This window comes from Lepidochelys olivacea (genome assembly GCF_965140295.1).
Source record: "Lepidochelys olivacea isolate rLepOli2 genome assembly, chromosome: 1".
In the NCBI taxonomy this organism is placed as follows: Eukaryota; Metazoa; Chordata; order Testudines; family Cheloniidae; genus Lepidochelys; species Lepidochelys olivacea.
Genome location: NC_140411.1, coordinates 343181672 through 343193924, shown reverse-complemented (window position 1 = coordinate 343193924; position 12253 = coordinate 343181672). Strand labels below are relative to the sequence as shown.

Here is a 12253-nt window from a genome sequence, read left to right as displayed (position 1 = left end):
CTTCGCCCCGCCCCTGTCGGTCGCGGCGCCTGCGCCGTGCGGAGGCGCTGACCTTCAGCCGGGCGGCAGCAGCCAGCAGCGGGGAGCGGCGTCGCCATGTTCTCCCGAGGCGCCGCGGTCCTGATCTGCCAGCCGCAATGGTAACGGCTGCCGGGGCGCGAGCCGGGTCTACGGGTGCCGCGGGGGGGAGCGCGGCGCCGCGGGGCTGAGAGGCGGCGAGGGAGGCGCGGCGGCCCAGGGAGCATCGGGCCTGGGGACGAGCGGAGGGCGGCCGGGAGGGGGTGGGGGTTCAAGGCGGGGGGCTGAGGATAAGGGGGGAGGGGTCGGTGTAGGGGTAAGGGGGGTGCTGCTGCTGCTGCAGCGGGCGGGGCTGGCCCCGGGCTAGGGGGGCCCCCGAGCGCCCCAGTACCTGGCTCTTGCTCGGTCAGTGAACAGGGCAGGCAGGGCTGCACCAGGAGTGGCCCAGCTCCGGCCCCCGGGAGCTCCCCTGGCTCCCTTCCCCCCAGCGCAGTCACCTCCCGGGGAGCTGGAGTATCGGGGCGATGCACTGAGCCTCGGTCAGGCCCGGCCCCGCCGCTGGGGATTGATCGGGGACAGGAGCAATGCGCAAGGTTAAGGGGGAGGGGTTCGCAGGGCTGTTCCGGAAAGCTTGGGGGGGGGGGGCTGCTCCGATAAGGAGGATTTCACCGTAATGTAGCTTGAATGAAGGATCGCTTATCTGGACGTTGCTGCTGCCTTAACCTACCAGTGCACTGCCCCAAAGATCATGAAAAGAAAAGGAGTACTTGTGGCATACTTGATAGATGAAATGCAGATTAAGGAAGGTGCGGAGAGGGAATGCTAAGTCTAGTCCAGTTTGTCTGACATTTTATTTTAGATGGTTTTTCTTTTAAATTGTAATGTGAAATTATATGCATTAAATTACAGGTCTATCAGGTGAAGCATGTGAGCGGGTGGACAGTTAGTGGTGGGAGGTCAGCTGAAAGAAGTGAGTTTTTAGGAGCGGGGAGTGGGGGTGGTTATAAATTTTAGGGTTAGATGAACAATGCCTGGCAACAAAGAGAAAAGCTAACCTACTCTTGTAGGTGACAGATACTGCGAACATCACAGTGATCTTGTCAGATACTGAAGGGAGATACCATCTAGTTACTCATTAATTATCATAGATGCCCTTGTATCTTTTGAAGTTATGGATGTCGGTTTACTCATTTTTCTGAGATTTCCTCCCCTGCTCTACCCCGTTTATAGGATAGTATCGGGGGTAGCCTTGTTAGTCTGTGTCCACAAAAGCCACAAGGAGTCCAGTGGCACCTTAAAGACTAACAGATTTATTTGGGCATAAGCTTTTGTGGGTAAATCCCTCTTCTTCAGGATAGTGGGTACTGTGCAATGCTGTAAGATACATTTAATCAGCATTCCATAGCAATAAAGTATTAAACAAAGATGTGAAGAAAAGAAATATGAATAAGGTGCAGGATATGAATCCACATAGAATGAAGTGTGTTTTCTGTAGTAGCTTCATTAAGAAGCAACAACCCACTTTTACATTGGTAAATACAATTCTCTCATCTCTGGAAGATAGGAAACTGGTGACTTGTTGGAGTAGCACTTAACACACAATGTTTCTGTTAATTTTCAGGGGCCAAGTCAGGAATATGGCCACTTTAAAGGACAGTAAGTACTTCTGATTTGTTTATAATATGGTAGGCGATGGGAGGAATGGAATGTGTTGCAGAGGAGCATTCTTAAAATGCAATATTAACTCAAACTGTAACGGTCTCAGTTCAGTAAATTGATTATGAAAGAAAATGTCTGTTTTTAAATTAAAAAATGTGGACTTTGAGGTTTTGAAGTTGTGTTGGTCAGGAGACCAGCTCTGCCCGATGGGAGACTCGGTGATAAATTGTCTAAAATGACAGTCATAAGAGGGTCTTCACAGTCCTGTGTTTGCAGAAGGTACTTAAACAGAAAATCTCCATTAATTGCAACTATTGGTGGTGTGGGTAGACCAGAATAAGGGTATGTAACTGAAATTTAAAAAGGCAACTGCATGAGTAGTTTTGAACTAAATATAAGAAATAAGTTATTTTTCCTATGCATATTTACAAAAACCAAGGACTTTGAGGGAAGGCTGCTGTGCCCGCTTTTAACTTTATTCTATTTTCCAAACCTTAATATTGTAGTTACTCATTTTAGTCATTTAGTGCTGAGCTTCTTTTTGAAAATGGCAAAATTAGCATCATAATAATATTGGGACTAAGTGGCACAATGCATTAATAAACTCATACTCCAACCCTCCAAATAAGCAAGGTTTAAATGTAGACTTGATAAACAAGGGTAAATTGGTTTCAGCCACGACCTGATTCTGGAAGATCAGCGCTCCTTGTAACTTGTAATCACAAAATCACTTGCTGGCTGATCTGTGTTTGGGAGAATAACCCGGCAGCCACTGATTAAATTGTAAAGAGAAGCTGCTTACCCTGTGACCATTTCTATTCAGTGCTGTCAGCTTCTCGTTTTCATAAGCATGAATTTACCCATAATTTATCAGTCTTCCTTCAAAAAAGACATCATTCAATAAAAGGTAAATGTTTTTTAAGGAAACTGATTTGTTTTAAAGCCATTGTTAAGTTAAAAGCGTAACTTCAAAAAAATCCCTGCTGACGTTTTTGCTTATTAAAACAATTTTAAAAATCGAATTTACTTTTTGCTATGTTTCTTTTAGTAGACTTTGTGTATTTCTCTCACTTTGGACAATAAAAACAAACCTGTCAGCTTTACTTGTTTCTAGTCTTATCAGATCGCTCTTTTAGGTTTTCATGCACTAGTAAAGTGTTCCAATCTCCATCACAAATACTGCAGGGGAATTTAGTTAGTCTTTATCTTTTTGAAATCCTTTGCCATTTCTTTCTGTTGGTTTATTTATTCATAGTAACATTTCTAAAAGTCCTGCCTTGTATAAAAATATGCCTGCTTTGCCAAAATCTAAACTTGGGACCAAATTTGACCAGACTGTGTGTCTTTAAAATATTGAGCTGCATTTACTACAGGGAATAGGCATGATGACTTGAGAGGTGCATTCATGAAAAAGGTAGAGACAGAAGGGGAAATGTAAGGCCTACATAAATATCGAGCTTTAGCTTAAACCCTGGCTGCATCAGTCTCTGTTTTTGGAGATATGAAAAATTTCTCCTCTGTAGAAAGAGTCTGTTTTTCAGGTAAATGCACTATAGCAGTGGTTCCCAAACTTGTTCCGCCTCTTGTGCAGGGAAAGCCCCTGGCAGTTTGTTTACCTGCCGCATCCGCAGGTTCGGCTGATCGCGGCTCCCAGTGACCGTGGTTTGCTGCTCCAAGCCAATGGGAGCTACGGGAAGCGGCGCGGTCCGTGGGACATACTGGCCGCCGCTTCCAGAAGCTCCCATTGGCCTGGAGCAGCGAACTGTGTCCGCTGGGACCTGCGATCGGCCGGAGCTGCGGATGCGGCAGGTAAACAAACTGGCCTGGCCCACCAGGGGCTTTCCCTGCACAAGTGGCGGAACAAGTTTGGGTACCACTGCACTACAAGGTTAGTGCCATACACGTGTATTTAGGAACATACGAATACCCATACTGGGTGAGACCAATGGTTCATCTAGCCCAGTGGTCGGTGCCGGATGCTTAAGAGGGAATGAAAGAACAAGGCAATCTTCAAGTGATCCATCCCCAGTCATCCAGTCCCAGCATCTGGCACTCAGAGGTTTAGGGATACCCAAAGCATGGGGTTGCATCCCTGACCATCTTGGCTAATAGCTATTATGGACCTAGTCTCCATGAACTTATGTAATTCTTTTTTAAATACAGCTATAGTTTTGGCCTTCACAACATCCTCTGGCAATGAGTTCCACCGGTTGACTGTGTGTTGTGTGAAGAAGTACTTCCTTTTGTTTTTTATACCTGCTGCCTATTAATTTGATTGGGTGACCCTAGTTCTTGTGTTATATGAAGAAGTAAATAACACTTCCTTATTCACTTTCTCCACCCCATTGATGATTTTATAGACCTCTCTCATACCCACCCTTACACTCCTCTTTTCCATGCTGCGTAGTCCCACTCTTTTTAATCTCTCATGTGGAAGCTGTTTCATACCCCTAATCATTTTTTTTTGCCCTTCTCTGCCTCTTTTCATTTCTAATGTATTTTTTTTTTTTTTTTGAGATGGGGTGACCAAAACTGAATGCAGTATTCAAGGTGTGAGCGTACCATGGATTTATATAGTGGCATTATGATATTTTCGGTTTTATTATCTATCCCTCTCCTAATGGTTCCTAACATTCTGTTAGCTTTTTTGACTGCCTCTGCACATTGAGCGGATGTTTTCAGAGAACTATTCATAACGACTCCAAGATCTTTCTTGAGTTGTAACAGCTAATTTAGATGCCATTGTTTTTAGGTGTAGTTGGGATTATGTTTTCCCCTAATATACATTACTTTGCATTTATCAACATTGAATTTCATCTGCTGTTTTGTTTCCCAGTCACCTAGTTTTGAGAGATCCCTTTGTAACTCTTCACAATCTGCTTTGAACTGAACTATCTTGAGTAATTTTGCATTTGCAAACTTTGCCTCTTCACTGTTTACTCCTTTTTCCAGATTATTTATGAATATGTTGAACATCATTGGACCTGGTACAGATCCTTGAGGGACACTGCTATTTATCTCTCTCTGTTCTGAAAACTGACCATCTATTTCATTTATAGCAAAAAGTGGAGCTCACATTCTGTCTAGATTACTGCTCTTATTGTTTTGCTAGTTTAAATGTAATCTGTAATCTCATTTGATTTTTTTTATGTTGTCCCCCCCCCCCCCCTCTCTCTCTCTCTTATAGAAGCTGATTAATTTGTGATTGCTAGAAACTTTAGCCCAATTTTAACCCTCAAATGCTTGTAGTTACCAGGCGTTTAAAGTCCATCAAGAACATCCAGAAAATTACAAAGTCCATGAAGATGGTTGCTGCAGCGAAGTATGCCAGAGCCGAGAGGGAACTGAAACCAGCTAGAGTGTATGGAGTGGGAGCCTTGGGTAAGAGAAATTCTGTGTGGTATTTGACATCAGAATAGAGGGGGAGAATTTCAATAAGACTTGTGCTCCTAAATCCCCTGTGTGCTTATCAAACTTTCTGAGGGAGACTTTCAAAAGGAGAATCCATATCTTGGAGATGATGTGAACTTCAAATATTTTTAAATTCATTTTCTGTTAGCTTCCCTTAAATATTACGTCCTACCTTTTAAAATCTTTTTAGAAAACATAAGGGAATTTCTGCTCCCTTTCTATGTTTATAATGGTCTTTTGGGTTAGCTTGGAAACAGTACCTAATAATTTGGGGCCCACTTCCTCTCTTGTCCTTTTTCTGCATTCCTGTCTGCCTGTTTGGTACATCTTCAGTTTAAATTTTGCTTTTACTGGTAAACATGCTATTGCAAAGCGTGGGGAAGGGCATGCACCTGAGCCACCTTTAGAATGATGTACAAGACTAATGCGTCAACACAACAGTGAAACTGAAAGTATCTTAATTATATCATTAATAGGCAGACAAAAAACCAGACAAAAATGTGTATGGGGTCCCTTTAGAAATGGTTCTAGACAGAATAGGTGATATTATTTTTAGTCAATGTCAAAATGTCTCTTAAGAGATTGCTAGATATGAATACACTTGAATGCAACTTTTCCTACTCTCTCTTTTCTTCTTCCCCCAGCTCTCTATGAGAAAGCAGAAATTAAGGTCCCCGAAGACAAGAAGAAACACCTCATTATTGGTGTGTCCTCTGATCGTGGTCTCTGTGGTGCTATCCATACCTCTGTTGCTAAAGCCATGAAAACTGAAATTAGCACCCTCTCAGATGCGGGGAAAGAGGTCATGGTGGTTGGAGTGGGTGACAAATTAAGAGGCCTGCTTCAAAGGTAATCTTTGAGTAGTAATGCTTTAAATCAGTGGTCTCCAACCTTTTTATGCCCAAGATCACTTTTTGAATTTAAGGGCAACTCAGGATCTACCCCGCCCCGCTTACTCCATTCCTCCCATCCCCCCAGGTCGCTCGCTGTGCCCCACCCTCACTCACTTTCACCAGGCTGGGGCAGAGGGTTAAGGTTCAGGCTGGGGTATGGACTCTGGACTGGGGCTGAGGCATTCACAGTGTGGGAGAGGGCACCGGGCTGAGGCTGGGGCAGGGGGTTGGGGTGCAGGAGGGGGTGAGGGGTGCAAGCTCTGGGAGGGAGTAGGGGTGCAGGAGGGGGCTCCGGGCTGGGGCAGAGTGCTGCGGTGCAGGGGGGTTGTGGGCTGATGGCTCTGGGAGGGGGTTCAGGGCTGGGCAGGGGTTCAGGATGCAGGAAAGGGTATGGGGTGCTGGCTCCGGGAGCAGGCTCGGGGCTGGGGGTTGGGGTGCGGGCTCCCACTGGGGGCCACTTACCTTGGGCGGCTCCCGGTCAGTGGCACAGTGGGACTAAGGCAGGCTCCCTGCCTGCCTCGGCCCCACTCAGGCACATCGGCACCTCCTCCCCATCACAAGCCGGGCCACCCTGCCATCCAGTAGTGCACTGTGTGGCTATGCCGCTCCCGGAAGGGGCCAACGCACCCCTGCGGCTCCTGGTGGGGACACATGACTCTGCGCGCTGCCCCGCTCTGCAGGCACCGCCCCTGGACCTCCCATTGGCCACAGTTCCCCGTTCCCAACCAATGGAGCTGCGGGGGTGGTGCTTGCAGGCAGGAGCAGTGCGCAGAGACCTCTCCCTCCCTCCCCCGTGCGAGCCTATGGGGGTGTGCTGGCCACTTCGGGGAGCAGCATGGGGCTGCTGTGTTGCTGCGGCTGAAGATCGTGATCGACTGGGAGAGTCTCCAGGATCAACCAGTCGATCACGATCGATGGTTTGGTGACAACTGCTTTAAATTTCTATAGTAGAAACTTCAGGTTATCCTTTAATAAACAGCCTGGAATGCGTAGGCTAATGTATTTTAAAATGGCTATGAAAAAAAATCAAGTTTCTGTAAAACAAATTCCTGCAATTATGCTGAAGTTCTTTTTGCTGAATTGTGTTCTATGTTAATTGTTGCACTGTATTGAACTATGTTGGAATGAGTGTGATTGCTGACTAGACTCTCGCTATTGTAAAAGTTAGAGGTACGTCTCATGAAGCTATTCCAGCGAGCAAAACTTTAAATAACTAAAAATTCCTTTCACCTAGGCCCCGATCCAGAAAAGCACTGATGCTTAACCTTAAGCACACCAGTAGTCCCATTTAAAGTCAGTGGGTCTACTGGTGTGCTTAAAGTTAAGCATTGGCTTAAGTGTTTACCTAAATCAAGGCCTATAATTGGGTTCTACAACAGCACGTTGGCTCGGTTTTTACACAGGCTTGGTTTTATTTTAGGACACACAATAAACATTTCCTGGTGACATTCAAAGAAGTGGGAAGAAAACCTCCCAGCTTTGGAGATGCTTCATTGATTGCCTCAGAGCTGCTAAACTCTGGATACGAATTTGATGAAGGATCTGTCATCTATAATCGATTCAGGCAGGAGAAACTGAGACTGGTCTTCAAATGTCTTTCATTTGTTTTAAGAGTGTACAGAAAGTAGTGGAATGGAATGTTTTATGTAGACTCATACAATATATGGAAATGGAATTATGTTGGTCCAGTGAAATCATCTGAAAAACATGGGATCTTACATGCGTGTTTTTTTTTTGGTTTTTTTTTTTTGGTTTAAAAAGGTCAAGATTTCTAACAATCATAATACATGGGTAAGCTTAGATGTGCTTTAACAATTACTGGAAAGCACATACCTGCCAAGAGCTATATTCTGTGTTCTGTTCTTTATTCCTGTTATAGTCGATGGTTTTATAACAAAAGTAGTACAAGAAGTGCACGGTTCTCGGTTGTTTGAGGTGTCAGCTGTTCACAACAGCACCACAGAACGCTAATCTCAGGTTTTGGAAAACAAAAGTGTTTTTCACCAATTTTTAGATTAGGATTACAGTGGAGACTTCTTTTTTACAGTAATAAATAAAGATCTTTAAAAATCATTTGTCTCATGTAGGTCTGTCATCTCCTACAAGACAGATGAAAAACCTTTCTACTCTCTTGATGCAGTTGCTGGTGCTGGTAAGTAGTAAAATTAACTATGCAGTCCAATTCAGTGAATAAAACTCTTTTAAAAGACCATGTCTTTCATGGTCTGTCAGTTAGTTGTCATAACACAAACAGGCAAATGTAAGCAAAACAGGGTTACGTACTGAAATGTCTTGCAACGTCTACCACGTTAACATTAGTTTGGGATTTGGCCTCTGTTGACAGGGACTTGATTTTGCTTCTTTTATGTCAAACAAGAAGTTGTTAAAATTTTGATGTCAGTTTGAGCAAGGTTGGGTGCTAGGAAGCAAAAGCACGTCGGTAGTTTTTGTTGTTTTTTAATCTCCACTCTTACCTATTCTTACAGAAAGCATTAGTATCTATGATGATATTGATGCTGATGTGCTGCGAAACTACCAGGAGTTTATATTAGCAAACATCCTCTTCTACTCTCTGAAGGAATCCACCACCAGCGAGCAGAGTGCCAGAATGACTGCTATGGACAACGCCAGCAAAAATGCTTGTAAGAATATTCTTGGGGGTGTCTAGCAGGATTAAGCAGAAGTTCACCATCTTTCTTGTACATTTTTAGTGTTCGCTGTTCTAGCCCATACCCCTGCTGTTCATGTCCCACAATCCTAGTTGCTGTCTCTTCAGCCAATACAGCCCTTCTACACACACCAGCCTTATTCAGTGCCTAATAAAAGGGGGGCCGCTGTTCAGTTACATCATATTCTTGGTACCCAGTTCTCCTGATATGAAAAGCAAGAGGCTCTGGCTAGAAGTGGAATGCAGGATTCCTATGTAACAGTGAAAAGTACTGGGCTGGCCCTGTGACTACCATGAGTACTTCACGCTTTTTCAGTGTCTATTGATTTGAGATTTCGAAAAGCTCCGTAAACTTTTATTTAAGCCTCTCAAACCCATTGCAATTACTGTTGCCTCAATTTTGTAGATGGGGAAACTGAAGCAAATTTTTAAATATCTTACCCAAGGTCACACAGCAGGTTGGTGGACAAGCAATCGAATTTAGGAGTTGAATCGATTTTTTTTTCCTCCTCTGGCCACAGCCACCAAATTTTTGGACTAAGGTACTGCAGTGTGGCAAAGGGGATGGAACTTGAAGCCAAAGGTACTTTTTGGATGACTTGATTTAAAAAAACCCCAAAATGCTAACTAAAATATTCAGGTAAATATTATTTGATTAGCTATAATTTAGACCCAAAACGTAAGTGTTTTTGTGTGTGTGTAAAACAAAATGGTTTTGCACAGCCTAAGATCAAGAGCTTCTATCCTTTTTTCTTTTTTTTTAAATTGAAGGGGAAATTACTGTTTAAATCCAAACATCTCCCTTTCTGTGTTTGCAGCCCAAACATTTCGTCATTATGATGGTGCATCAATCAGAAATGACTCCTGTGTCCATGTTTATTGTCTAAGCTTAGTGCAAAGCAAAAAGTGAGCAATTGCTGCCAATGAGGGAAAGCAAATTGCTTTCAGTTTTAGTACTTAGAGATAAGGATGTTTTTAAATATTCAGTCACATTGTGTGGAGATTAGCACAATGAATTCAGAAAGCCCCTATTATGTGAGGGAGTGGGGAACAGGAGTTTGGGTACATTTCCTTGCTGGCCTCCTTCCCTCAACACATGAGGGAGGTCCTTCTCCAGCTCCAAGAAGGAATTAATGGGAGACCAGGTAGATTCTCAATTGGATATTTCTGCTGGTCAGAACAGTGGTAACTTGCTTATACAACTGCAGCTTTTCCCTTTGAGAAGATGTTTCAGTGTAGCTGCCCGTGGTGGAGCACATTGCAGCACAGCGACGGGAGACTTAACAGCAGATAGTGAGGTCTCATACGGTAAATACTTGATTGCTTTAACAAATTACACCACATTGCATTCGCTAGTTTGAGGTATTATAATTAAAGCCGACCTTCAGCTGACAAAATAAGTTACCAGAATACATCTTGGCATGTAGTACCCTTTATTTTTCCGTTCCTTGGTGGTTAACAATATTTAGTAAATTGCAATGGGTCACCCAGTTGGTGGTGGTGTGATTTTTAACCATGTTGTACTGTGTTCTGCTCAAATAATCAGAAGGAAGTGTATCTAATTTTTTCCATTTCCAGATTCAACTATCTAAATTTCAATTTTTTTAAAACATTTTTATTTGTAGCTGAGATTATTGACAAATTGACCTTGACATTCAACCGTACCCGTCAAGCTGTCATCACCAAGGAGCTTATTGAGATCATTTCTGGTGCTGCTGCTCTGTAAGTATGTGTAAATGTGCAACAAGGCTTTTTACTCAGATCGTTTTAATGTTCAAATGTCCTGCTGTTTACATTGTATTAATAGGTAGGGTGGAGGAACAGCTGTTCTAAAACTAAAGGAAAAAATGATGCATTGATACTTGAAGCGTTCTTTATTCTGCTTTAATAAATTCCAATGACTGGTATGATGCTTAAAGCCTGCATTCAGCTCAAATTTTGCCTCAACAACTGCTGGCAGGTGGAGAAGCTTCTGTAGCCATGAAGCTGCATCATGTTCATGGAAAGTGGCTCTTTTCGCTGCCCTTCCCCATTCTATAGATGTAATTACCTGGGCCTTTTTTCATCCACCCTTGGCTCAAACAGCCCCAAATCTCTCTCTGTGGTGTAGTGTAGATTCTTGTTTTTGGGGGGCTTAATAGCAGATTGGCCTTTCTTCTGTATAGATCAGCCTGCTATGTAGATTAGAAGGTGAGGGATAACTTCTGTTGGATGGAACTTTAGCTTGTTGAATGTAAATGTGCATTTTAATTAAATAAAACAAGTTTAGATCTTGTGTGTTTTGCTGACAAATACCAAACTTTGCCACTCTGCTAGGAACTGCAGAACACTGTGCACTATGGGTGATAAGAGGTGGTTGTGCTTAAACCCATATAATTGGTTTACTTGCCCAGAATTAATTTATATTGCATCTAATCAGCAGATTAGACTTCTGTTCTAATTAAAGATATAAATCAATGCATTCATAACTAATGTGTGTACAGAAATGGCAGAAAACAGCATGTGCCACAACTGCATGTGTGTGCGTTTTTAATGAGCTTTTTATTTTGTATTTAATTTGGCTACTCAGTGACCCATTCTTGGTTAAATCACAAGAATAACTTTGCCTTAGTTTGCATGAGTTGCTTCTTAACCTGCTTGTTCTGTTTTTTCCCATAACAACATTACCAGGGGATAATCGGAATGCAAGTTTCAGCCAAAGTCAAGAGGTAAAGTGATGAAGTAGAAACTAGATTCTTCCAAAAAATGGTTCAGCACTGATGATCCTGAAGCAGTTAAATGAGAAATATGTCTGAATTGCAACATTGAAATCTGAATTTTAAATGCCCTCTTCTCCTAAACCTTTGGAGCAATCGTTTGGGGAGTGACTGGCATGGGCCCATCTGTAATTTGAGCGTAGATAGCATCTTGTCAACAGTGGTACCATGGAAAATTGTTTTTAAACATCAGTATTGCTCTACACTGCCACTTATATAACAGGCTTATAATATTGTGCCTTATGGTTCTAGAGAGCTTTAATGTGCGGGGAAAGGGAAGGAATTAAAAGTAGTCCATACTTCACACAATGTATACAAGTCCACAAATACTCAGCCCCTATTTATGGTTTAATCCAATATCCTTGAGCCACTGAACTCTCTTAAATAATCATTCGTTTTAAACGTTATAGCACCATAAGCATACACAACATTTTACAAAGACACAGACAAGACACTGTCCTACCCCCTGAAGAATTTACAGTAGTTAAAATGCAGGAGTGCAGAGATTGGTATTAAAAGGATCATGAAAGAAGTGGGTTTAAAGAGGAATTAGGAGGACAGAGGGCATTTGAAGTGAGAACACTGTTCAAAGCTTGTGGAGCAGCATGAAAAGACAGTGGAGATAATTTAATATGCACACTTAAAGATACTCTTGATATATGTGTAAACTTTAAATATTTCTTGTATTTTTACAGGTAAAGAAATGAGGAGCTATTCTAGAGAGTTGGTTTAACCTGCTTATATCCATATTGATAAAACTGTTTGTCCATCATTCTGTGAAGAATTCATGGTGAAAACCTGAAAATATTTGTAAATTATCTTACAATAAACCACCTACATGAAACAAA

The 12253-nt window shown here is 42.7% G+C and overlaps 1 protein-coding gene across 3 annotated transcripts; it reads left to right on the top strand.

Annotated features, from left to right (window-relative positions):
* Positions 1-8: 8 nt before the first annotated feature.
* On the top strand, positions 9-12253 carry ATP5F1C (ATP synthase F1 subunit gamma; the record flags this gene model as incomplete). Of its 3 annotated transcripts, XM_084634540.1 has the most annotated exons (10): positions 9-140; positions 1640-1674; positions 4927-5058; positions 5733-5937; positions 7402-7545; positions 8069-8133; positions 8468-8623; positions 10275-10371; positions 11320-11357; positions 12101-12253. In XM_084634540.1, the coding sequence occupies exons 1-9, from the start codon at positions 97-99 to the stop codon at positions 11324-11326; spliced, it is 885 nt and encodes a 294-aa protein (XP_084490666.1). In that variant the 5' UTR covers positions 9-96. The 3 variants fall into 3 exon arrangements, with proteins under 3 accessions (XP_084490666.1, XP_084490667.1, XP_084490668.1); XM_084634541.1 differs by lacking the exon at positions 11320-11357; XM_084634542.1 differs by lacking the exons at positions 11320-11357; positions 12101-12253 and having other exon boundaries at positions 10275-10375.